This window comes from Glycine soja, chromosome 16 (genome assembly GCF_004193775.1).
Source record: "Glycine soja cultivar W05 chromosome 16, ASM419377v2, whole genome shotgun sequence".
Lineage (NCBI taxonomy): Eukaryota > Viridiplantae > Streptophyta > Magnoliopsida > Fabales > Fabaceae > Glycine > Glycine soja.
The window spans coordinates 27,153,703-27,180,080 of record NC_041017.1 but is presented as its reverse complement, the minus strand read 5'-3'; the positions used below and the strand labels follow the sequence as shown (position 1 = coordinate 27,180,080).

Here is a 26,378-nt window from a genome sequence, read left to right as displayed (position 1 = left end):
TTTCAGCCAAAACATAATTGGAATTTGGACAAAGTCCTATTCCATTATAATTTATAATCTTTTTAACCAATTATTATTATAGTAAAAAAGATTAAATAGGAAAAAAAAGACACTACTTAATGTTGAATCTGAACAATAAATGTCGAAAACTCCTCACTATATTCTCCTATCCTTCTTCAGAGTAGTATGATAATGAAACATTACATGCATGAGCCTTAAAATTACTAATCGTATAATGATGAAACAAAAATGGGTTCATGAGAAAAAAGACCTCATCTATGAAATAAATGGTTGAAAATGTTGCTTACGGTGCCCGTTTGAGTATATCATCAATGTGCTTCAATGGATGCATAACGAACTTGTGGGTGATGTCATGGTCCCCTTCCGATTGCTTCGTGGTCCACTGCTACTCCTTCGTGGTCCTGTACGTGCGCGAGTCTGAGAATATAAAACAGATTGTATAAAAACCATCCATATTCAGTTCTCGTTTTAAAGGGTCAGCACGTGATTTTTTTTTTGTATCTTCTAAATTAATAGATAAATTAATCAGAACTTTTATATAGTAAATCCAAAATCTAACAACATAATATTTAAATGTATTCAAACTATATTTTGTAAGTCTGATACAAAATAATATTAAAAATTCTAAAAATCACAGTAAAAAATACAATATTAAATGTATAACCTATTATATGTATTGACTATAGGTTTTCAAAAAAACTTATTTTCTTTTGGTTGTAGAATCAACCTATTATTGTTACTACAGACTTGAGTCAAGCCAAATTACTAAAGGTCTCTCTCGAAATAGAGGATGTTAGCATGTAATTGTTCAAAATACAAAAAATAGGTTGTTTGGAACTTTCTATCATGCAAATTAGGGGCATAATACCTTTATTAGGACATGTGCAATATTATTAATTGTATAGGATTTCATACTGCTAATCAGTTAGTATTTTTTCACTATGTATGTGTGTATTATCATGTAGATGGTTGTGTATACCAATAGTTTTGTATTTGAATAGAAAATATGTATAATTGCCAACATTTTGTCATCAGGTTCTCATAGAGAATGGTACAAATTATACTGCTAACAACATACTAAAATGATTTTTACTAAAATTTTCGTTGCTTTGTATTCACTATAGGTTTTCAAAAACTTCTTTGTATACAACATTTTTGGTTGAGGTACAAACTTTTCTCTCTTCATCCAAAATCAACATCTTTAACCCATCCTTAGATTTCACTCTAGATACTGCCACATATAGTTGAGCATGAGTGAATACTGGCCTTGGAAGATACAATCCAACCTTAGATAATGATTGTCATTGACTTTTGTTGATAGTCACTACAAAACACAAAGATAGAGGGAATTGTCGACGTTGGAATTTGAATGGAAAGCCAACATCAAAGGGTACCAAATTCATTCTTGTAATAAAAATTGTATCACCAAAATTTTTGCTAGTTGGTACTGTAGTTGTGATGACATTTTGGCCTAAATGTTTGACTTGTAGTCGTGTGTCATTACATAACTCATTTGCCTAATCCAAGTTTCTTAACAACATCATAGGAACTCCAACTTTCACTCGTAACTTATGATTTGGAATTCCTCAACACTTGATCTCATTCATAAATTCTGGTGTAAACCAATCACCTTGTATTTCATAATCTTCATCAGAATGGTAAGGATAGTCTAAACTTAAATACTATTCTTCATCCCCTGGAATTAAAGACAACATAAATTCATTTACTTCTTCGGAAGTTTTTAATGTTGGAGCAAGGATTGCTCTATCTTCAAAGAAATTTGAAACATTCAAATTTTCCAATATGTTTGAATACACAACATCAACCAATGAAAGCAGTGGTTTATCATTGTCTAAAACCAAAAGATTAGTTGGTATTTCAATGTCACCTTCACCTTTGTCATCTGAGTCCATGTCACCATTACCAATTTAAAGAATCCAATTACCAAATTCTTGATTTCATTAGCTATGCGATTTGTCTTGGCAGTGGTCAATCTCATGTTTTTTGTGAATTTCAACACTTTGCAATGATTCCATAATTCTGATGAGTTAATTGTTGCATTAAGGATATCTTGTTTTGATCCCTTTCTAACAACAGGTAGAATTTGTCCAAAATCACCTCCTAAAATAATAACTTATCCACCAAACAGTTTGTATTTGTTTCTTCACACTTACAATGCATCAAATCCCACAAAGTGCAATCCAAAGCCTCAAAACAATACCTATTCATCATTGGTGCTTCATCCCAAAATAATTAATTTAGTTTCAATAAGAAGCTTTGCACAAAGACTACCTTGAGCTAGACTACATGTTGATTCCTCAATCATTAACAATGGAATTGAAAAAGTGGAATGAGTCGTCCTTCCACCAAGGAGAAGCAAACTAACAATACCACTAGATGCAACATTCAATACAATCTTCTTTTATGCTCTATTAGCAGTTGACAATGTATTCCAAAGGAAAGTCTTCCCAGTTCCACCATAGCCATAAAGGAAGAAAAACTGGCAATGATTTGAAAACACAACTTCAATGATATGATGGTAGACATCTAGCTGCTCTTCTGTCAACAACTTCAATAGAGTAGCATGGAGTTCAGTTAACTCATTTATGTCATAATTGAGTTGTTCTACAATGAATTTTTTTTAATAGAAATTAAAGTTAAAATTATCTAAACATGGTAGAGAAGTATAATCTTTTAAAGATCTTTCATTCGGATTGAGTAGCTTCTCAATTTCTATAAGACAAAGCTCCTTCAACTCACGATCTTCAATGTGAAGACCTACAACAAATAAAAATGCTTTACAAATAGTATGTGTTGCAAACATAAGAATTTTGTAATATATAAGATATAATGCAGAAGGACACATTTTAATATTCTTTTGCAAAAACACTTAATTTGTAAACCTTAAAATAAAGTCTACATTAAAACCCCACATAAGTAGTTTATAGATGTAGATATGTAAAACTAAAAGTGACATGAAATTTACTTGGAATATTTAGTTGTCTTCTCTTTTGGTAGACAATTCCATTTGCTGACAATTTCCAAGTGGCAGTCCATATCACATATGGTTTTGTCATTGTATTCGTGAATAACAATGTAACAAAAAATTTCCTCAATTGGTTTCTAGAACCTATCTCATTGGCTTCTTTAATTGCATCAATATACTCTCTATCATCCATTAGTAACCTCAAAGCATAACATGCATCTTGAAAATTACCATAGATTTTTCCATTAACAGTTTTGATATTGTCATAATTAATACAACCCCGTTGCATCGGGAGAAGTATTCTCATGTAATATAACTCACCTACACCAACAGGAATATAAGAAAGTCTCCCAATAGAATAACATTTTTTCCTTGGCTACCACATCTTTTGTTGATTCAACCATACAAATCTGGTAGGAAACTCTGCATAAGTCGGATATTTACCCTCAACATATTTTTTATTGACCTCAAACCAAGCTAAAAACATGGTTTTAACTTCTGTATTAGCATCAACAACATTATTTATTTGGTCATCAACATTGAAAAACATCAATTGTTCATTGGGAAGATGAAAATTTAATCATTGCACTACTAGCCACCTCTCATGAATATCATATGCAAAAATTCTCCAAACAACTTCACATGGTGATAGATATTTGCAATCATAGTACCTCTTGATCTCATCAACCATGGTATAGTTTTTAGTATAATCTTTTGAATTTGTTATCTCAATGTAGCCCAATCTGGTCCCTTGGTAACATATTTAAATAGGTACTTGATTGAGTTTCATTTATTTTAATATTTTGTATTGATATGAACTTCATACTTCATAAGTAACATTGGACTATAAGGAATAACATTCATATTACCCAAAGTTACACCATTTTTTTGCACAGACATCATGTCTCGACATCGATAGCATGGATATCCATCATCATCAATGGTGGTGGAGTTTTCAAATTTCTTAGGAAAGTATTTAGAATATTTCCTTTATTTCATGCAAGGAGACTTCAAGTTAGCTAATCCACATGGCCCATGCATCATGTAAGTTGCAACTACTTTGGATAATTTGGGATACAAATCAAGATTAGGCAGCTTGGCTGATATGATTTTATCAATATCGCTTCCATTATGAAGCAGGTTTTCACCATCCAACCATAGTAATACATGTGCATGTGGAAGTCCTCTTTTCTGAAACTCAACAGTGTACATGCATGAATATAATGAAGTTAAATTCTTAGTAATAATAAGCAAAATATGGAATTTGCAATGATAAACACATTCAATTACCAAAATTGCTGTTGAATAATCACCTGCATTAAATTTTCCAAATATGTTTTTTTCTTCAAATCTGACATCAACTCATCTACCATCATCTTAAACACCCTACAAACAATATCAGGTCTATCGAATGACATGAGACCTTTTTGATGCACAACATCACGTATCTCACTCCAGCTTGTGTTGCATGTAATTGTTATGAACAAATCTGGATATGCAAACTTCTTACAAATTGTCATTGCATCTTGACAATTATGAAACATGTATCTCATTCCACTAGTAAAGGATGATAGTAAGATAACATGTTTGACAATAGAAGAAGGATTTGTTTCTCCTCTTGAGACTGTTTCTTGCAATCCATTTAAAACATCAGATCTGATTGTCTTTTAATTGAATCGTATTCATATTAAACATTAGGACTCAACCATAGAATAAAAATCAAACAAGAATTGCTGAAATAGTTTTCATGCATTCAATATAGCACTAGATTCTGCACTTCTATCTTGAATTCTAAATACAATCCACTCCCTCAAAGTTACACGCACTCTCCTGCGGTTTTCACTATCATTTGTCAACTGACTTATTGGAATATCCTTTTGAAAACCATCTTCGCCATAAGGAAACAATAGTGGATATTGTAATGAAATGAAAAAAGTATGTGTCTTATGTAGTCGTTGTAGTTAACCAAAAATGCTTTTGAGAACAATGTCTCTCCCAAAGTTCATACTGTCTAAGTCCCTTACTATCAAAGCAACAACCTCATCAGTATCAGGGATATTATAAACACTTGGATCCTTTCTTCGATCTCGGTACAACATCAAACAAAATCTTTTTCTTGCATTACCTTCAACAAAATCTCTAACCTTCCTAAAATGTTTAGCAAGACAGTTAAATTGATCATCTGTTTTAGTTAGATCCTCAACTAATGTTTTATCAAAAACTTCATAACCTTTTTCACCCCTGCAAACATATAAGGGAAATTTAGATTTGCAACCAGCATATCTCAATTAGTAATAAGAACAATTAAAATATGCAATGAGTAAGACAAATTTAAAAGTGAAAACAACTTAGATACAACGTACATACCCAAAGTGAGATACTTTGTTTTGTAGCTCATTTTGAGTATCATGTATATATATATAGTTGTGCAAATTTGGGTTTACAACCCTCTTCAGGCAATAAACTCCCAATAGGGTGATAATTTTGACCGCTAAGTATAAATTACGGAGGACCAACTCCATCATTGATTGAAGAGTGAAATTTTCCTCCAATTGAAGTAAAAGAGAGAGAACATATTATTATATGCTCTTATATTTTCCTTGAAATGAACTCCTTGCATCAGAATCATGTACCAATGAGTATAACAACTTTGGAGGCTTCTGTAAAAATGGTAGTTGAACTTTTCCTTTTTGACAACATAATGAGAAACATATGTTCGTAGTTATCAAACTCTCGAGTTAACTTGTTAACTCTTACGAATTTACGAGTCTACTTACTCTCTTTGAGTTGACTCTTGAGCAAACTCTTCTTTTAATAGACTCTAGATAGACTCTATAAACTCTAAGTAAACTCGATAAACTCTCGAGTTTACCACCAAGTCAACAAGTCAATAAGTTAAAAAAATTAGACAAAAATATAAGTCATTTTGGGCTATTTTTTGTCTGTTTAGTGTTCAGCATACCTTCATTTAGTGTGCTATTCTCAAATACAAAAAGTATCACCTTTAATAACATCAAACCCTTGTTCTCTAATAACATCAAATCCGCGATGAGAATGATCTACCACTACTATAATATCTGCAAGTTATTATCTAGTAATGATGCATTACTAGACTTGGTTATTTAAGTATTGTGAAATTTATGATTTACTATTTTGCTTTATTTTATTGTTGAAATGTTTAATTAGTATGTTATTTATAGATATTTTGTTATTATTTTTATATGAAGTGGACTCTTATGAGTCTACGAGTTAAGTCTATGGAACTCTCACGAGTCTACGTAAACTCTCAAGTTTGATAACCTTGCGATACGTTGCTTGTTGTTGATTTGTTAGCTCTCTCTTGAAACCATAATTCAACTATACAAAATCCATATTGTGTTGATGGTGTTCCATATTTCACACATTTTGAAAATAAGAAATAATTTTATATGCTAGGTATGGTTCTAACAGATGCATTGGTGATATTTTTTTCATTATAAATTTTACATATTACCTTGAATTTCAGCTTCTTTATACAGAATACATACAAATTCTGCTTCTATATTAACTTCATTAAAAAATTATGTGCTTAAACATAATAAGTCAGCTACTAATACATTAGAAACATAATTTAACAATTGAGTACTAAATTTAACCTAAATGTTGAGGTTATTTTTCATATTCTGCACTATTGAAATTCAATGTGGTTCTTCTAATAGATTGTAGTACATCAACAAATTGTTCAATATATTTGCAATGCTTAATTCTATGCACAGAAGTGTTCAAGTTTGAAGATTGAGGAGAATAATTTGCATTAATATAACATAGAGTGACATAATTAAACATATGAATTATATTTTAAATAAGGCAGAGGAGTAAAATGGCTCAATAATAGGATAGTTTACTAACTGGAATCTTATGTGGAACCTGTGGTGCTACAACCACTGTCCAAATCTTCATAGAATATCAATCTTTTCTTAAGTCTGAGGTTAGTGTTAACCACATTATTTTGGATGTTTTCAAAACCTATTACAAAAAACATTGTTAAATATTGTTATTGACAAAAATCCTATGACAGTATTTTGGTTGAGTTGCATCCTCAAGAAATTTTTAGTTGACACTACAAAAACAAATAAAAAGGTTACCTCAAACAATGTAGATAATGGTGGTCTACTGCAACTTCTGTTGTGTACTTGGTGTACATGTTTGACTCTTGATGGATTGTTTTAAGAAAATGATTACAAAATCGGATTAGAAATCTGATATCATGAAAACAATTGCAAAATACACTAAGACTAATGAATCTACTATACTAATAAATCTACTTAAACTGCTGATATGATTATTATTTTCTTTGTTCCACAATAGTATCTTTCTTCTCATTTTTGCTTTTTGAGCTAAAGTTAACTCCATCTCCATGGAGTGGGATTACTCATCTTTATTATTGGGTAATAGGGTCTGAGGGTGTATTTTTAGCTACTATAGTATTCGTGTGTTTTGTAAAACCTAATGTGTTATCAATTAACATTATGTGTTCCTTGATGTGTTTGTGTGTCATTATGTGTGTCTGTATTGACAATGAACCTACTTTTTGGAAGGCTTAAAATAACAACTATTGTGACTTTTATAATGTTCATACCTTATTAGTATGTTAAGTCAAATATACTATGGTTGTATGCAGAGTGAACTACCCTTTCACTGAGTTGTTTATTTAGTAGCTCAGATTGTTGTGTTTTGCTTTAAACTTTGTTCGTATACATCAATCTTTAAAATTGAATCCAATTATACTCACCCTTTTCCTAATATCAATATATTGTCATTTCATATGTATTTCATTTTTTATTCAAGCAATGAAGGAGTCATTATAAGTCATTTTACTATTTATTCCTGTGCTACAACCACTGTCCAAATCTTCATAGAATACTAATATTTACTGAAGTCTAATATTAGTGTTAACCTCATTATTTTGAATGTTTTCAAAACTTGTGACAACAAACATTGTTAAACATTGTTACTGACATAATTCCTATGATAGTATATTGGATGAACTGTATCCTCAAAAGATTTTTACGTTGACATTACAAATTTTTTTACCAACTAATGAAGTTGAAAATCTACCAACATGCTCTTTACATCAGACTGTTGTGTTTTCAATTTACTTTTTGAAATGTATATCCATACTTTTCCAATAGTCATAATCCATTTGAATATTGTGTTATTAACATTGTTGTTGTTATTAAGACTCGTATTATATCCCACTTGAATTTTTAGCATTAATTTAACCCATAATCAGTTTAACATTGCAATTTGAATAACTTCAGTTGCTAAACATGATTTTTAAAAAATGATGTATATTAGATAATAAAGAACTGGATTCAAAATTCTTCACTAAAGTTGCCACCCATTATGAATTGGGGTTGAAAAACAAATACATTGGTAAACATACAACATTAACTCTTGAATCACATTACTTAAAGTAACATAAATTAAAATCTAACTTGACATTAACAGAGTACGTTAGTCTCAACCATCATCAAATATTGTCTGCAATTTGTTATAAAAACAAAAAGACAAACACATAAAATAAAACAAAACCGTCATCCCTACATAACTCCACTTTTGCAGTAGGTATAGTCTACTAATTTGAAATCAAATTTTCTCAACCTTGATCCTTTTCTTCAAATATTTTAGAGGCAAATGCATTTATGAAGATTGACTCTGTATCGGTTCAACATTCATACTAACACCATCTGTCTTTCCTTTCACTCTAAAATTTTCATTAGTTTTAACATTTTCAAAACACCCACCTTCCAATTGCTTATATGCACATTTCATGTTTTAAGGCTGTGATTGCATTTGAGTTCCAAATACAATTCCAACGGGAGTCAAATCTCCAGAATTATTGAACAAAACATCATTTTCTTTATTTTGGGTTGCAGACTCACTTTCATTTAGAGTTAATTCTCCCATAGTTGATTCGCAATAGAAATTGTGTTTGGTAGGGATTAACTCTTCAGAATCCTTTGATAAATTAATTGCTTCTCTTTCACCACAATGCAAATCATTTTCAACAACATCAGGAAAATTGGGCATCAAATCTGGTAAACAAACAGGACATAACCAATCAAGTCAGTATATAATCCAAATTAAGGTAACACATGCTTCCTTGAAAACACATGCTATGAATATAAGTATCTAATAGAATTTAGATTGGTCATAAAATACCTAAGCTTGAATCAAAGATGTGTCATCAACCAAACCTTCTTTGAACAACTTGATAATGGATAAATTCGTACAATTTTTTTTTACTCAAAGTTTTCTCAAACGGTGAGCAACATCCACTTTTAACATCAACTTTTAAAAGGAAAGACCTATTAACCAAATTAGTGATTTCCCTTGGAAGAGTTCCAGCAAGACCTCTCTACAATAGAAAATTACAATGATGAACATTTGAAATGAAACAACAATGTAACATATATTAAGTACCTCTTATCAAATCAATAACATGAACCTTGATACAATACCTAAAAATATAGTCAAAACAACAAATACACTCCAGATGAACTATTACAACAACATTTTCAACTACTCCAGATGCAAGAAATGCATCAAGTTCATCCACAAATGGACCAAACAAAGTACACTCTATGCTAAACCTGTTTTTTAAAAAATATGATAAACAACAAATACATACTACTTATTTGAAAGAGTAAAATACCATAGAATTCTAAATACAAAGAGTAAAATACCTCCATTGTCAGCAACACCAAAAAATTGAATAGAGCACTTTCTCTTCTTGTAAGGTTTTGTCAAACTTATAAATGAGAGTCCACTTTACAGATCCATGGACTCTACCTTCCTACATTCAAAACAGTGAGTAAAAATTTTACAATATTATAAAATATCACAAACGAAATAAATTGTAAATTTTTTAAATCAACAAACCTTTGAGTCCACCAGCACCATCTCCATGGATAACAATATTTTGCTATTAGATGTTTGTTTGTTAGTTGAAACATAATATATCATCCACAAACGAACAACCTTAACCATGATTTTCCAACTCTCTTTCTCAACATTGATCTCAACCACTGAGTTGTATTGGTCAACCATTTTCTAAAATAAAAAACAACAAAGTAAGGGATAGGCTTAGACTTCGGTGGGAAGACAAAATTTCAAATTCAAATTAAAAGATGAGGAAATTTGAAGTATTCAACATTTCCTTCTTCAATGAAACATATAAAGGTTGCAGAAAAAGTTTCAGCTATATTGACCTACATCATACAAAGATTTTGTGTCATCCTCCCAAAAATTATCATTTTCTATGATATTTTTCTGCTACACAGAGTATCATCTGCACACAACCTATTATGTGCTATGGTCACTTGTGTGTTGGCAGGTGACCAAGCTTAATCAATTCCTTAGTTCATTTTTTTGTGCATTTTATGTAATTATGCAACCTGGAGGCTTACTCTATTGTAGAGTGAAACCTTGTTCTTTAAAAGAATAATTGTTTTAAAAACGTGTTGTTGGATGTGGTTCATTTGTAATTGTGTAGTTACTTCCTAAAGAAGCAAAATAGTTTCATTCCTTTTTTTTTCCCTCAAAATTCACCAAATGTTGACACCTGTCTTTCTTTTTTCAAATGGAACAATTTTTGGATCCTCCAATAGTATTATAGAATCTATTCAAGGATCATTGACGTTATCCATTTTACTTTTATTCCTTTTTCTTCCCTTTAAATCAAACAAACACATTTAATATGTATTTCAACCATAGTTGAATCACAATTGAACTAGTGAATCATGAAATAATACTTTCCGTTAGTTTAAAAACATTGATAGATACAGTTCAATGGTTCGATAGAATGAAATTAATGAGGATTAGGTGTTCCATCCCATGTTGTAGTACAAAAACATGGCCTCGTGGATTGATGTCGAAATAAAGAAAAATATCCTATTATGCTATGAGACACTTAGGAAGAGAAAAGAAAAAGAAAAAAACAAATGTAGATATAATATGATTTATGATGAGATAGGAAATGAGAGATAAAGAGAAATAAAAGGTGTTTAAGGTGTTAGAAGATTTAGAAGATGTGTGTGGATAGTTACTCCGAAATGAAACCTGCTTTACCCGTCATTGAAATTGTCAACTTTTTTTCTTTTTTCTTTTTTCTTCTGTAACTTGCACTTGCCTGGATTGACGTTGAAATAAAACCTCAAAATGTTCCAATATATAAATTAAATTTATAACTATGCCTCCTTCTGCATCGCAAGTTAAACTTGGGAGAATTATAACATGAAAATATGTATCCTCCTCCTTGGATATGTAACAAAATAATAATTGTGTGGATAGTTACTCCGAAATGAAACCTGCTTTACCCGTCATTGAAATTGTCAACTTTTTTTCTTTTTTCTTTTTTCTTCTGTAACTTGCACTTGCCTGGATTGACGTTGAAATAAAACCTCAAAATGTTCCAATATATAAATTAAATTTATAACTATGCCTCCTTCTGCATCGCAAGTTAAACTTGGGAGAATTATAACATGAAAATATGTATCCTCCTCCTTGGATATGTAACAAAATAATAATTGTGGGAAGGGAAACATACAATGCAAATGGCATTTACAGTGTTATATTATCATGATTTATGAGAGTAAAATTCATACATCTATTCTTCAACACTATATCAACATATCCTTATATCAACATGTAGATCAAGAATGAGCTAAAGTTTACCATAAACTACCACTGGCCCGTACAAATGAATGATTATAGAATATAAACAAAACACAATACAAGAAATTCGAGGAAAGTTGGAAGTGAAGTATGGCTATAATGTGAAGATGGTGATGCAATTGACCTCTGAGAGTTGTATTTGGATTTTCTGGTTGGATCAGTGGCAGGGTAATTACCAAGCCCTGCAGCGACAGCAGGAGGCACATCTGCATGTGAGTGTGGTCTTGTTGGAATGGCATCGTTATGATCCTCAATGTCGTAACCTGTTTAAGTACGAAATTTCAGTACGTATATAAAACAATAAATACAAGAGCACAGTAACCATGAGAAGAAAAAAAACACTGACAATCAAATTTCTTCCATCCCAACACGAGCTTTTCTCGGTCAAATACAACACGGTAACCAGTCATGAAGTTTTCTGCAATCAAAGTCAGAAGTTGAGGCATAAATAATCATCATAATCATTTAGGATAACGAGCATGAGAATGAGCATACAATACAGCAGAGGAAAAAAGAAAGCAATGCTGCACTGATAAAAGACACCAAGTTGTCAACAAAACACACTCTTATTTTTGGTTTGGTTTAATCTCAATCTTTTTTCTTAAGCTTGTCCCCAGTTGAACCTAATTCACTTCTGGTTCATAAAGCACATCCAACTGTGAACTATTAAGAAAGTATAAGAGACTTACGTCCAATTATGTTTAGCTCAGCAGTTTTGACGACTGCTAGACAATATACAAGTTCGCTCTGTAAAATGATAAGGGAAGGAACATGTTATCAGTTATACGTGTACTCTCAAGGCTAACACAATTGTTGGATACATATATTGAAGAGAAATCCAGCTGGAGCTACCACCTGAGTTGAGATAATAATTATTGGATCATAAACAGCAAAATGGCTTCCACCTCCCATAGTTAAACTCACACTAGGAATGAGGCTAGTATTTGCATCAGGACTGTCCATCAAAAGAAAGAATGCTTAGCTTTGAAAGAAAATGCTAAAATGACTTATATTAAATAATACTCCAATAGTTTTATGACCTCATATCATAACAATATTCAAAAGGGATTCTTGAATCTGATCTATGCCGCCTGTCTTGTACTTGGGAATGAAACTGCAATATAAAAGCTTTGGTAAGTTTTGTCTACTAATAACATCTAGCTAAATGTAAGCTGATTTTTTCCCATTATAGTACTTTTAGTACTTACACTCTCAGTAAGCCTCGTATAGGTTGGATCAACCAAATATGTAAAAGAGGTCCCAGAATCAAAAAGTGCTGTGAATTCCACATCAATTAGAGTTGTTCCTACACGGACTTGAGTGACTGTGATATTATAGGTAGGGCTGTGAAATGTATCCAAACATAAGAGAAGTTATTTTTGCAAGTATTAATATTACTTTAAATTCAGATAATCAGAGGCAAGTAACAGGGAATTACCACTTACTGTGATGGGTTCAGATTAAATGGAGTCTCATCTTGATCAAAACTTCCCTTGTCCCCAAAACTTATCCTTCCAATGCCATCACGTCCAAAACACATGGAGAATGAATCTGCAGTAAATCCTTCCCTTGATAACATGCTAGGAACTGATATTTTCTCCATACCTAGCCCAAACAAACCGTTGGGAGCAGCAACATCTAAGAATGATCCACTCTGAATTTGTCCACATCTGCAACACATGTACTATTACTACTAAAATTACTCGCATAAGTGTAATATTGATTAGTTTTGGTAATTTAACAAGGAAACTAACCCAAATATGACATTTGCCTCAACAAGGTCATGGTGATTATCTTCTTGTGTTAAGTGCAGAACATCTTCCACTAGTATTCCCGATGTAGATGTTTCAGCAGAGACATAAGAGACCATGTAGGGGCAGTTACTCAACGTCCCTAGGCATTGACTGCGGTGCATGCACAGACTGTTGTTACAAGTAACTTTCTTGCTTGTTGAAGATCCATTGGGATTGTATACATTAAGGTCGAAATCCTGCCATAACAATGATTTTTATTCAAAAACAAAGCAGGGGCAGCAAAACACAAGACATACATATCTAGGAACGTAAGAATCATCTTCAACATATCATAGAAAATTCACTCTTAAGAATATTTTTTCTCTCAAAAGGAATTATAGAAAGGAAAAAACCAAAGAGAAATGTTGTAAACACATTCTTTAATATTAGAGTGGATTACATTAGTACCCCATTATATAGTGTGTGGCCTAGGTTATTATTGAATATGGCCTACATAAAATTTATCTAGGCACTATTTGGATAAATTTTTCCATGAGTACTAATTAGAAAAGAAAATAAGAAAAATGAAAAACTTTTCCCAAAAGCTAAAATTAGCTTATGCATAAGCTAATATATAGATACTCTCCTTTAACTTTTCAAAAAGCTAATTTAAATTAATGCATACACGAATTTCAGCTCATAGAAGAAACTTATCCAAACATGGCCCTAATAATAGAAGCAAAAGAGTGCATACTGAAGCGAAGGCTGAAGCAAAAGCCGAGCTATCAGTAGCAGCACATCTTGTGCAATCACAGGGTACCCAGAACAGGTCACTTCCCGTATCAAGCGCCACCATGAACTTCACTCCCGGTGTCCCTATTTGAACTGTCGTATAATGCAAACTGCATGAATCTCCAGAAGAAAAACAAGAGAAAAAATAAAAAGTTAAAGAAAACCAGGAACCAATTTCAAAGAAGAAGAAAAATATTACTAACAAAATTCGTAAATTTACCAAATCCATTAACAAAGAATGGTTAAGTTTAAACATTTTTTTTACCAAGGTTAAATTTACACATCAATTATATCTAAATAATTTCTTCTTTTCTAAACACGACCGCTCTCCTTTAAAATACGAACCTTGAGCCATTATCCATTCACTAAATTATTTTAAAGAAATTATCGATTTTATATCTCAAAGAAGAATTTAATTTTCAATTTTTCATATAAAGATTTTGACGTTATCAACTAATTAAAAAAATATTCAATGCATGACTTTTAAAATACTTATTACAAAATCCAATCTTCTTACCATTTATGGTTAGACAAGTCATAAGGGTATGAACACAGTGTATTTAAATTAAATTCTCGAAAGAAACCTTTAAATAATGGCAAATGCTAACCATTTCTCCTGGGATCTTCTCAATAAATATTTTATCCTTTTAGTTCCTTAAGGGCACTGGTTAACAGGACCTTAAATAATAAGGATGAAAATAGATGAGTGAAAAAGAATAGAGCATATACAATCCGAGGGAGCTGATGCGGAAGGTGGAGTTTCCGTCGGAGAAGGCGAGGCCGTCGTCGATTTGGGAGAGCTTGCGGCCGCGGAGGAGGCGGTCGCGGTCGGCGAGTTCGGCGTAGTACTCGACGGTGCCCTTCTCCGGCGGGGCGGGGATTCCGGAGGCGGTGGAGTGGGACCACTTCCTGACAGGCTCCGAGTGGCGGTGGTGCATCGTGAAGGTGTAGACGTGGCCGTGGCAGAGGGAGAGGAATAAGGACGCAATGATGAAGACGAAACTGAGCATTTTCTTGGTTTCGCTCTGCCTCTCTACGCTAAGGCACTCCCAAGAAGAAACTCAGCATCGAAGTGGGGAAGAAGCATGGATCACGGAGTGGTGGAGCCTAGGGTTTGGAAGAGAGAAAGAGAGAGGATCTTGGAGTGATGTGATTGAGATCTTGAATCGAAACAGTGGTGGTTTTGGTCACTGTGATGATGTTTGTTTGGTGAGTGAGCTTTATAAAATATGAAAATGTCAGTGACCCCATGTGAGTGGGTCCCACCACCGCGCTTTCTTTTTTGACCGTTGGTGACGGTTGTGAACTCCGATGGCGGGTGCTGTTCCGTTTTGTGCAACCTTTACTCACTTCATTGTCATTGGCCCTTTTTTTTATTTAGTTATTAGTTATTATTAGCCTAAATTATTTTTTACTTCTTAAATTTGTTAAAATTTATATTTTTGGTCTTTCAGTTTTTATGTTTGTTTTAGTTTTTTAATTTTTATTTATCCTTATGTCACTTACCCTTTAGACTGTGATTAACATCTAAATTATAATTTTCCTAATCTGACCAACATAATAGTTATAATATTCATGGTTGATTTTTCGATTATTCTCATACTACGACATTTCACACAATGATACTTATTTAATTTCTTATTGGTAAGAATCCTTTATAATTAGAATCTTGAATAGATAATTTTTTTGAGACCTCGACAATCTATTTCGATTACTTTCAGGATTAATGATTGTCCTAATAAACCAACATGAGACTTTTTAGTGTACTTTATCTTCACTCATACATTTTTTTGAGAAACTTAAGTGATGGAAAAGTAAATGCATCTTGTTGGTATAGGTAATATCAATTAATTTTCTCTCTCATTCTGGTGTGATTTGATTGGAGTGTTACAATATTATCTCACACTAAACACAAATAAATGACTAATTTAAAGAGATTACCAAAAATAGTTTTCCCTAAAAACAGAACAAACCATATATTAAATAACATGTTAAAACTTATCTATGTTAAAACCATATATTAATATCCAAGTCAGGTATCAAGGTCATAGATCATAACATTAGTCTTTGATATAATATTCAACACACCAACTAGTAGTAATATAATTCCTACATAATAATCATCAAAGTATCTCAAAATATCGTAATTACATCATTAGCGTATCTTTATGAAAAGATCATCTACAACTCAAAATAAAGGGATTTCCTCATTTTCTATTTTTATCCTTATCCCTATAACTGCATCATACAAGATTAAGCAAAATATACTCTCCATCATATGCAACAGATGTCTACCAAAAAAATAAAAAAAATTCCTAGATAAGGCGATTATTCAACCACTTGTGTATTTAGAAAAAAATGGTAAGTCACGATGACTATAAAATACAAAGTAGACTAGAAGGAGAAGACAAACATAACATGAGTCTTTCATTCAAAAAGAATTAAAATGACATTTAATAAAAGTGAAAATAAATAAACTTACTTTCACAAAAACTAATATTTACTCCATTGAAAACTCATTGGAAATATAATTAACATCATAATCAAACGTAATACAATTTACATGAACTTTCATTTATTATTATGTGCACATAAATTACATTATCTTTTCGTTGTGACAAATAATAAATTAGGTTACATTATCTCTTCGTTGTAGCAAAGGAAAAATAAAAATATTATGAGTATTTGACTCATATATTACATTATTTCTTCGTTATAACAAATGAAAATCAATCACAACATCTACAATGATGAACCAATTTCACATTTATAATACATTATCAAACTATATTAAAATACTCATGAAATCATTAAGGATCACAAAGAATCAATTCCAAATAAGAAAAATAAATATTATACTTCATCCTCAAGTACTCATAGAAATCATAATCACCAAAAAAAACTTATTTTAAAATTTAATTGTTTCTCTTAAAAATAGTTAAAAATGTCACTAAATAGATTAATTACTTATAATCAAATAGAACACAATCAATTTCGTGTTGGAAATAGTCGACACCATATTTTTCACGGATTTAAATAAAAAGAACAAGAGATTAAACAAAATCTCAAAATTTAACATGTCTAGGATTTTGAGAAAATCATAATAATCATATTATTTTATTTTTTCAACTCCTTACATACAACTTATGACTAATCTACGTCCTAAAATACTTTTCTAACTTAATGGGTTAAAGATTTATCTCAAGAAACTCAAATAGAAAATATTATTATCATTATTATTATTATTATTATGTCTTTCATCTTACTTTTAGTTTTTTAATTTTTTTTCATCATTATCTTTAATCATTTTAAGGGATTAAAAATAAGAATAAGAAAACTTTTAAAAACTAAAAGTAGACATGAAAAAAGTTAAAAAATTAAAAATAGATGAAAAAAGTTCAGGAACTAAAAATAATTATTTTAAAAGTTTAAGTACTAAATTGATAACAAATCCTTATTATTACTATTATTTATTGTTATGTTATAATTGGGACAAAAATGTGGTAAAGTATTAAAAACTTGTCTCATGGCATTTTTTATTTTTTACACAGCATGTATATTAATTAATATTAATTTTAATTTAGTAAGATTCATTTAAAAGTTTTTATAAATATAAAGGCCTCATTAAAAATATAATAATTAAGGGTGTTTTTGAAAACCTATTTGATCTAATACATAAGTATAGAAATAAGGAGAGTGTGAAATTGACGTTCAACATGAGTTTAATTGAACTCAACTAAGTATCCAAACAACACTCATAATTTAACCTACCTAAATCTATCAATCTATTAATGCTAAACAATCCAGAGTATATAACCAATTCACCATAATGTCATATTGCTATTTTTACACAACAAAATTATTTACTTGACCTCATTTTGAGTCTACGAAGCTCACGTTACGTATTTACATAATTAAGCATTAAGAACACGTGCCTTAGACTAATTATACTCCTCTACAACAATTCCTTAAATGTTACTTCTACACTAAGAAAACTTATGTAAACCCTTTCCTTCAACAATATATGCTACTTTTTTTCCCACTTTTCTGATTCACATAAGGGAATTAAGCAGAGGTGAAACCAAATTTATCTGAGAGTTAGGTTCGTGCCAACGGTGAAGCAACTTCCACTTGATGAAGAAACTCCACATCATGAACCAATGGGTTCTCTGTTCTACGTGGAGGAGAGCCAGAATAACAACAAGGCAAGCACCCATTACATTGGAATTCCCTTGCTTCTGCATTCTGCAATAACATTCACCAACCATTATCCACAATTTATTCAATCCAATTCTTCAGGCTAATTAGTTCTTTTTATTATTTAAGAAGACCCAAACCTTTTCGGTGATCATATTGAGAACTCCACTTTCATCGTTAATATTTGGCTGGCTGGTCAAAAGAATAACAAATCAGAAATAAGTCCACAAAGGAAAAAAGTTATTCTATTGAAAGAATATAAATGTTAACAAAAATAACCGAAGCAAACTCGATTGTCAATCTACATTAGGAAAAAGAGAAGTGTAAATTAAATGTAATAAACAATATAATGTGATGAAAAGAAATGACAAGATATTATTATTACTTAAATGTTAATAATATGTTTTTAAAACAACAATCATACATGACTACCATAATAGTATAAACACTTATTTAATATCTCTCATTTCTCTTCTTTTTTTTTTTCTCTATTCTTGTGGTATTATATTCATACTACTTTTTGTTTTTCTTTCTCTCATGATGTAGACTAGCATATGATATCTATAAAATATTCTTTTTATAATCTCGATCATATATTTGGTGAAATTTACAGGAATCTCAATAACAATAATTATTTCTCATTCAATGAGACTTGTGTAAATTTCAAATAATTATAATGTGTTGAAAAAAACATGTCAAACAGTGTATTGTTAACGTTCTTTTAGAATGAATCAAACCTGTGTTTGGTACACTTGATTGGCTTGAGGAATTCATGTATGGAAGGTGAAAGCTTTCTAGGCTTAGGGCAAAGGGGTTGTGATCCAACCTTTTTCCTCTCCATGCCTAAATCGGCAAGGTTGTTTTTCATTGCTTGATGATGCATGTTCCTTGTATCTTTGCCTCTCTCTCCCAAGTGATGAAGAACAATGGAAGTCACAAGTGAAAGGAGCAAATGACTTGTGACTCGCTATTCAATCTATTTATCCCCTCGTTGAATTGGTTATAGTGTAGACTATCAGTTACATTGAAAGAATAGCCTCACGTTTTAGAAAGTTACATGTGGCACATTTATGAGTGGAGTCACAATGGATTTGAATTGAGAAAATGCTCAAGTTGGAAGAGATATGCACTTGGTTGGACCAGAGTGAATATAGCACTGGTGTTTGACCATGTGGCAAAGTCAATTGCAACATCAAACTGATTGAAACCATTCATATTGTCTTGTAAATTACTAGAATGCATGTTTTTTGTGTTTTAGTGTAATCTGAGGATTTCCAAACTGCTCATCCGGGCAGTGATACTTAAACGTGTTTAATATGCATTTAATGTAACTAGTTTTTTTATTGCTGAAAATCAAAGATAATATCAAAAAAATTTATAATAATTGATGTATTATGTTTAACAACTAAGTTAGATTTTTTTACTAATGTAACTACTAGCTATTATTCGTTGCGATAAATTTATTTATTTAATAAATAAATATTTAGTAGCTGTTTTTTTTATAAAAAAAAAGATTTAGTTAGTAGTTGCTTTTAACAAAAAAAAAAAATACATAATCAAAATATTTAAATGATCTCGTATTTAAATTCGTGTATTGCTTTTAATAATTCATGTCATGAAAACCTTCGTTTTTCTGTTATTACGAAATTAAATTAATCGAACCGTACTTAATTTTATAAATTGTAGATCTCGTATTGAAAATTGAATAATTTATGGCTTTATTTTATATAATTTGTTAGTAATAATATTTAGATGCATTTTAATTATTTATATTTATGACATGATCCTTCTTACTGGTTATAGGTGACGTGATATACATATAAATATGTCATGTCTCGCATACATATCATCTTATAGTAACAGCTTGTGTTCAAAATTAAGCTAAATCGTTTTGTAAACCGCAAAAATCGATAAAAGAAAAACTCTGCTTAAATTCAAAACCACAAAAACAAAAAAATATAAAAATTACATATTTTTTTTGGTTTGATTCAGGTTTCAGATGTTTTACAATAATTCAAACAAACTGTATATTATAATTATATTATTTTTATTGTGATAATTAATAATAATAAATAATTTATTATTTTTCATTTATTTCATAATTAAGATATATATTTTACTTTCATGCGTTAAAAAATTTTGTTAAAAAATAATATTAAATATGAAGTGATATATGAATTATTATCATATTATAAAAAGAGTTGGTAATATTATTTTATTTTAATGTTAAATAGGAGTGAAAATATTAATTTTTTAAATAAGATATGTTAAAAGAAATTTAATAAAATAAAATTCATTTTATCAAGTGATATACGAATTATTATGTCATTTGTTTCTTCTTTTCTGTTATGGGGAGCGGGGTACTGGTCAGTCATCAACTTGGCTTTTACGTTAGAAAGAAAAAGAAGGAGCCCGCAACCCAAAAGTTGCATAGTATTGACACACCACATGTGAAACCCTATAATATTTGTCTTTACAGAATTTAGTTTTCCTTATTATTCTCACCATACTTAGCACCCAAGGTTGCTTCCATGCTGTCAATTATGCCGAAAGTGTTGAGGTAGGACTGAGAATTACAAACCAAAAACACCCTTAATTCATTCAAGACATAGGTTTAGATGCTTAGACTGAATCAGTATATGGAATATTGGATCTGAATTCTGTACAAAAGATGTTTCTTAAGGGAATGAGTAGTTTTGGAAGTACTGATTCTGACATAGTTGAGATTTACCAATGCTCCGGTGCGTCAATGCAAGCACGATGGGAGCTGTTCCAGAAGCAAGCTGAAATTACCAAAAAGAATAATGGGGAAGCTAACATTCGGTATGCTTGGCTTGCTTCTTCTAAAGGAGAACTATCTACAATGATGAACTATGGACTAAGTCATTATGGATTATCTGGACCAAAGTGCACATATGGCATTGGTGTTCATTATGCAAGATTGAAAAACACCCTTAATTCATTATAAGATGTTAGTAATAGGAAACAGTGTTTCATCCGCAGATTGTTGATATCTCCTTGAGGGTCTATTTTACATTCATTAGATTAATCATTTCACTCTGGTTCATTGTTACAACCAGTGGTTTCTGCTGCTTAGCTGTATAAATATGATTCTTTCTTTCTGATCATTTATTCAAGATGCATTTTTACAGGTCATTTTTGTGGAAGTGATGGTAAGAATGTTTCTGGGGTTAATTCAGCCTGTCAGGGTCCTCATGGCTTGTTACATTCAGAATCTTATACAGTAGATATAAGTTATTTGATATTTGAGTTTTGCATCTCATGGTTCCCCAGGTTTTTAATGCTAATAACTATTTTTTAACTGTGGTTTTTTACCTTATATTTCGAAAATCTTGTTTTAACCCTAAATAAAAAATAGACTTAGAATTTGTTCATGTTGTTCTCCTCCTATGTCATGAGTAGGAAAAATAATTGTTGCTTCTTAAGAGTGTAAATTGTCGGGGACATGTTAATCTTTTAACTTCCTACAAACATCAAAATATGTCAAATTTATTAAGTAATTTGGCATCTAAATTCAACTCTTGAAACTTTGAAGGTCAACAATCTAGTGAAGATAGAAGGTAAAATGCCTACGTATTACACACGAAGCCTCTATACCCCTCTCTTAAATACATAAGGCAATTTCAATGGACCTAATGTTCCATTTGTTGCATTTCATTTCAGACTGCATGGTTTTGGATAAATTTAAATTATTTTACTAAATACCAGCTGCACAACATCTTGCATCTCGCTGTTACATCTTGCACCTCCCATCCCATTGTATTTCGAAAAAACCATTCTGAAAAGCAAATTATTATTCTGGAATGGACTTTCTAAAATACAATAAAAGGTACACAATGCAATTGTAGGTGTGCAGGAAACAAATGTATGTTGTAAGTTTACAAGATCGATTGCTTTAATTGAAAAGGCCCAGAGAGCACATTATAGAAGATCATGAAATGAAAGGGGTATACATAGCTTAACTAAGAAAATACTACTATTGATGTTTAACAATCAATGTTTAAGAAGACAATAGTTTCCTCATAGTAGCGTTTAGTTCGTTCTCAACTTCTCCGTTGATTTACTTTAGAAGTGTTGGTCGAATTAAGAATCAACAATGATAAACAAGAACATGATAGTAATAATATTTCTATACATTGTTTTTTTATCAGTCTCTTGTTTAAATGATACCAAGCTATTAAAACAATTAAAAAAAAAAAGAGGAATTATTTGGCTTTCACTTTAATTTTCTTTGGGGACAGCACTAGGAGCAGCACCACTTTGCCCTAAGCAACATGCTCCTTTTCCAACAAAATAAGCCCAACATTCCCCCAATAATTTCGCTAGTATTTTGGGGGCGTAGAGATTAAAAATGTTAGCAGAACACATCACCTCAAATCTGCAGAAACTAGAAAGCAAGGAACTTCACAAAAAATGATATGGTACATTTATTAACATCCTGGCCAAGCTTTGGAATTACTCAAGAAAAGGAAGAGAAGAATTGGCATGTCATAAATGCGTGTATAACAAATTTTGAACATCAGTTACAAGAGGAACCCTCTTCCCTGGCCCAGCGTGACCCCTGTCCCCATCCCTATCCCTCACCACTAATTTTTTTTTCTGTTACATACGTGATTGGGAACAGATACATCGTTATAGGATAGCAAGCTATGCATATCAAAGCTTGAGTCACATTTGAGGGGTATCCCAATCAAACCTGGGCTGTGAAAAGACCTCATAATCAATTGGCCTAGTATCAACAACGTTATCAACTGTTTGAATGCCCTCCAAAAGAGTTGGTTGAAAACTATCATTACTTGAAGGCAGTAATTTATACACGACTAATAATCCAAGAGTGAATATAGCTTGCAGCTTCGTAGAGTCCCCTTGAACTGAGAAGAATAGGAGCATGGCAAGTAGGAACAGATCCACACAGAAACGCATGATGCATATTACAGTGTCTATTAACCTCCCATCGTTGCCTGCGGGGAAGCCACGAACTCGATACACAAACAGAAAATTGTACTTGTCAACCACATATCTATACCCAAAATAAATGGCACCAACAGGAACCACAAGGGGATTAAATGAACAGTATACTAGAGTCAGGGCAAAAATTGTCAAATTAAAGGCGTAATACTGTGCAAAATCAAATGTCTGCTTGGGAGCAGGCGAGCTTCCAGTGATTGGATAAACAAAAAGATCTTGTCCCTCAACATTATCCCCATTGGCAATGTCATAAGCATTGTCATGCATCAGTGGCCTCTGAAGACTATTATGATTATCAATGGCCTGATGTTCTAAAGGGTATTCGTCACTTTGTTCGGGCACCAATTGAAGCATGTCATTCTTCCTAAACTTCTGAATGTTTCTTTTGATCCAAGGAATGGGTGCCAAGAGATCATAAGAAATCCCCAAGAAAGTGCTTGTGATCAGAAATGCAAGTGAGGAGAGGCATGACTTGGACAGGAGCGAAGCACTCATATACTGCTCAATCCTCTTGCAATCTTCTCCATCCAAATAGCACCGCCCCATCTTCAAGATCGTACTCTCTAATGACGATTCCACCAAACCCCTCAAGAGAATGAGATTCACAAGGAAGAAGCAAACCATCTTCATAAGCACGGCTCTTTGCTCCCCAGACACCGTCAAATGCCGTTCAAACTTCGAGAGATACGAAAGAGCTGAAGGGATCACTATATACATGCTAACAAATATGATCACATTGGGTAAAAACTGAAAAATAAGGCTTGCAAGCCAGCTAGAGCTCTGCACCCAAGCCAACCACAGCTGCGCATTATCCATAGCCTCAGCATTGATAATCCTCCCAGCACTCTTAGCAGCACTGATCACCGCAAGTGGCGAGCTGAAGAACAAAAGCATCAGCAACAAACAAGTGTTCACAAACACCCGCCGCAGTTTCAGCGACATCCTTGGCGTCCCCATGTTTTTCCAATAAATGTCAGTCGCCAAGGGAGCACGCTCAACCTTCCACTGATTCCGCCGCAACCGCAACTCCATAACCGAAAAGAACTTGCCAATTCTCCTCCTCTTCTCATTCTGAAAATCCCGAACAGCCTTATTAGCAGTATACACATCCCTAAACATAACAAATGCAACACCAGCACCGGGCGCACGCCCTTCTTTATAATCAGCCAACTCACTCTCCAACTCAGCCCTCAACTCCTGCAACTTCCTCAATCTTTCTTCATCACTATAACCAAACCTCCTCCTAAAATCAACAAAAAAACGCTTCAACCACTTCCAACAACAAACCACCAAACCCCACAATCCAGTGGGGCCACCACCACCACCACCACCATCATCGCCATCACCGTCCTCCGGCAAAAGCCGAGAGTCAATCCTGGCCACCAGCCACGAAATTTCGTCCCTCACACGCAACAATTCATTAGCTAAATCATCCAACGCACACAAATCCATAGGCACAATAACCTTATAAACCTTTCCAGGGTACCTATACTGAAAATACTCATGCAACACTACCCTATCAGCACCTATGATTTTGGGCAAGCCCTGAACCATAATAGAGAATATAGCAGTGGAATTCACGGTGGGATCGCTCAAATTACCGTACCCGTCTCTGAACCGCGTAATCCGAAGTCGCTCTTCGGTGATGGAGATACCGAAGTGGACGATAACCGCGACGAGGACGGCGAAGAGGAAGTGGATCCAGAGCAAGGGGGAGCCTTTGGGGATGTGAGTGATGGTGGTTTTGGAGAAGCCGTCGGCGAGGGGGGCGGTGCCGGCGGAGAGGTTGAGGGGGAGGAGGACGGCGAGGGCGAGGGCGGCGAGGGAGAGGAGGAGGGCACAGCTGCCGCCCTCGATGAGGAGGAACTGCGCGGCGTCGGCGCCGCAGTGTCGAGCAATTTCGCGGCCGGTGGCGTGCCAGACGGCGAGGAGCTTCGAGGCGAGGGCGGCGGGACCCGGCATGCGGCGGTGGTCGCTGCGGAGCTTCACGAGGAGGAAGATCAGAAGGCAGCACGCAGAGCCGATCGCGGATATGTTGAGCAAGTAGTCGATGTTGCCGTACCAGGTGCCGAAGGGGTCGCCGTCGTCACCGGAGGACGACGGCGGCGGAGGGAGGGGGTCTCCCATCGGAAATTAGGGTTCTCAGAAGTCTGAACCCGAATTTTGCGGAGTTTTGCTGAGAATTGAGTCAAATTCGGAATGGGTTATCGAAGGAATTTGAAGTTGGTGTTGGTTAGGGTTAGGGTTGGCAGGAGAATTGATGGAAGGGAAGAAATTGAAGAAAAGGAAAGAAAGGAAGTTAGAGACACGACACATGGAATGCTCAATTTTCTTTTGTAATCACTGTACTTTTCTGTTCTGTTTTTGTTGTTGCCTTCGCGGCTCCTTCTGCCAACTTGTGTAGAACAGTAGATGGCAAAATGGCATAAGGGAGTGGCTTTACAAACTTTTTTCTTAGAGGCTCTATTTGCAAATTTTTTTCAATTTTTTTTTTAATGTATCCCGCTAGCACCACTACCGAGTTCTTCATATTCCGCTAGTATCACTAGCGAGTTTTTCATGCATGGGATTCTATCGCTCCCATCGATGAGATACTCCATGCCCACCATCCATCCATCAGCGCAACATCATCCATCATCCATAGCAATTTCGGCCCGTCAAAGTGGTGGAATTGCTGCTGGTCATCCACGTGGATCTGCCAGTTAGTCTGGCGGGATTGGCTTGGCCTTCGTGCAAAAAGAAAAGTCCTAGCTTCATGCAGGGTAGGTTTAGTCAAATTCAAGATTGATATTTTCAAGTTTCAGAATAGCCTTTTAATTTTTTTTTTAACGTGAAAGTCATCCTCTTCTTTGTCTTTGCCTTTGCCTTAAAATAGGGCTGCAATATCCACCAAATACACGATCCACGCATTCTCTTCTTGTATTGTGTCTTTGAGTTGTTTG

The 26,378-nt window shown here is 33.2% G+C and overlaps 2 protein-coding genes across 3 annotated transcripts in view; both read right to left on the bottom strand.

The window, feature by feature from the left end:
* LOC114390844 (aspartyl protease family protein 1-like) overlaps positions 1-15,459 on the bottom strand; it is a 46,575-nt gene extending 31,116 nt beyond the window's left edge. Inside the window, exons 1-10 of one of the 2 annotated variants that reach the window (XM_028351743.1) lie at positions 14,980-15,459; positions 14,213-14,360; positions 13,480-13,715; positions 13,171-13,395; positions 12,934-13,069; positions 12,766-12,839; positions 12,581-12,680; positions 12,415-12,472; positions 12,072-12,143; positions 11,538-11,988 (exon numbers count right to left, since the gene is read on the bottom strand). In XM_028351743.1, the coding sequence (XP_028207544.1) occupies positions 11,759-11,988; positions 12,072-12,143; positions 12,415-12,472; positions 12,581-12,680; positions 12,766-12,839; positions 12,934-13,069; positions 13,171-13,395; positions 13,480-13,715; positions 14,213-14,360; positions 14,980-15,260 (1,560 nt within the window). In that variant the 5' untranslated portion in view covers positions 15,261-15,459 and the 3' untranslated portion in view covers positions 11,538-11,758. Of the gene's footprint in view, positions 1-11,537; positions 11,989-12,071; positions 12,144-12,414; positions 12,473-12,580; positions 12,681-12,765; positions 12,840-12,933; positions 13,070-13,170; positions 13,396-13,479; positions 13,716-14,212; positions 14,361-14,979 lie in introns of those variants that run through there. The other variant, XM_028351745.1, reaches the window with a different exon arrangement.
* Positions 15,460-22,853: 7,394 nt separating this feature from the next.
* LOC114390758 (CSC1-like protein At4g35870) lies at positions 22,854-26,039 on the bottom strand. Its single transcript, XM_028351634.1, has one exon. It carries the CDS (start codon positions 25,561-25,563, stop codon positions 23,137-23,139), a length of 2,427 nt encoding a protein of 808 aa, XP_028207435.1. The 5' UTR covers positions 25,564-26,039; the 3' UTR covers positions 22,854-23,136.
* Positions 26,040-26,378: the final 339 nt, after the last annotated feature.

What these genes read in the sequence shown, in the direction of transcription:
- LOC114390758 (XM_028351634.1), bottom strand. Translation starts at nt 25,563, where the DNA reads ATGGGAGACCCCCTCCCTCCGCCGCCGTCGTCCTCCGGTGACGACGGC.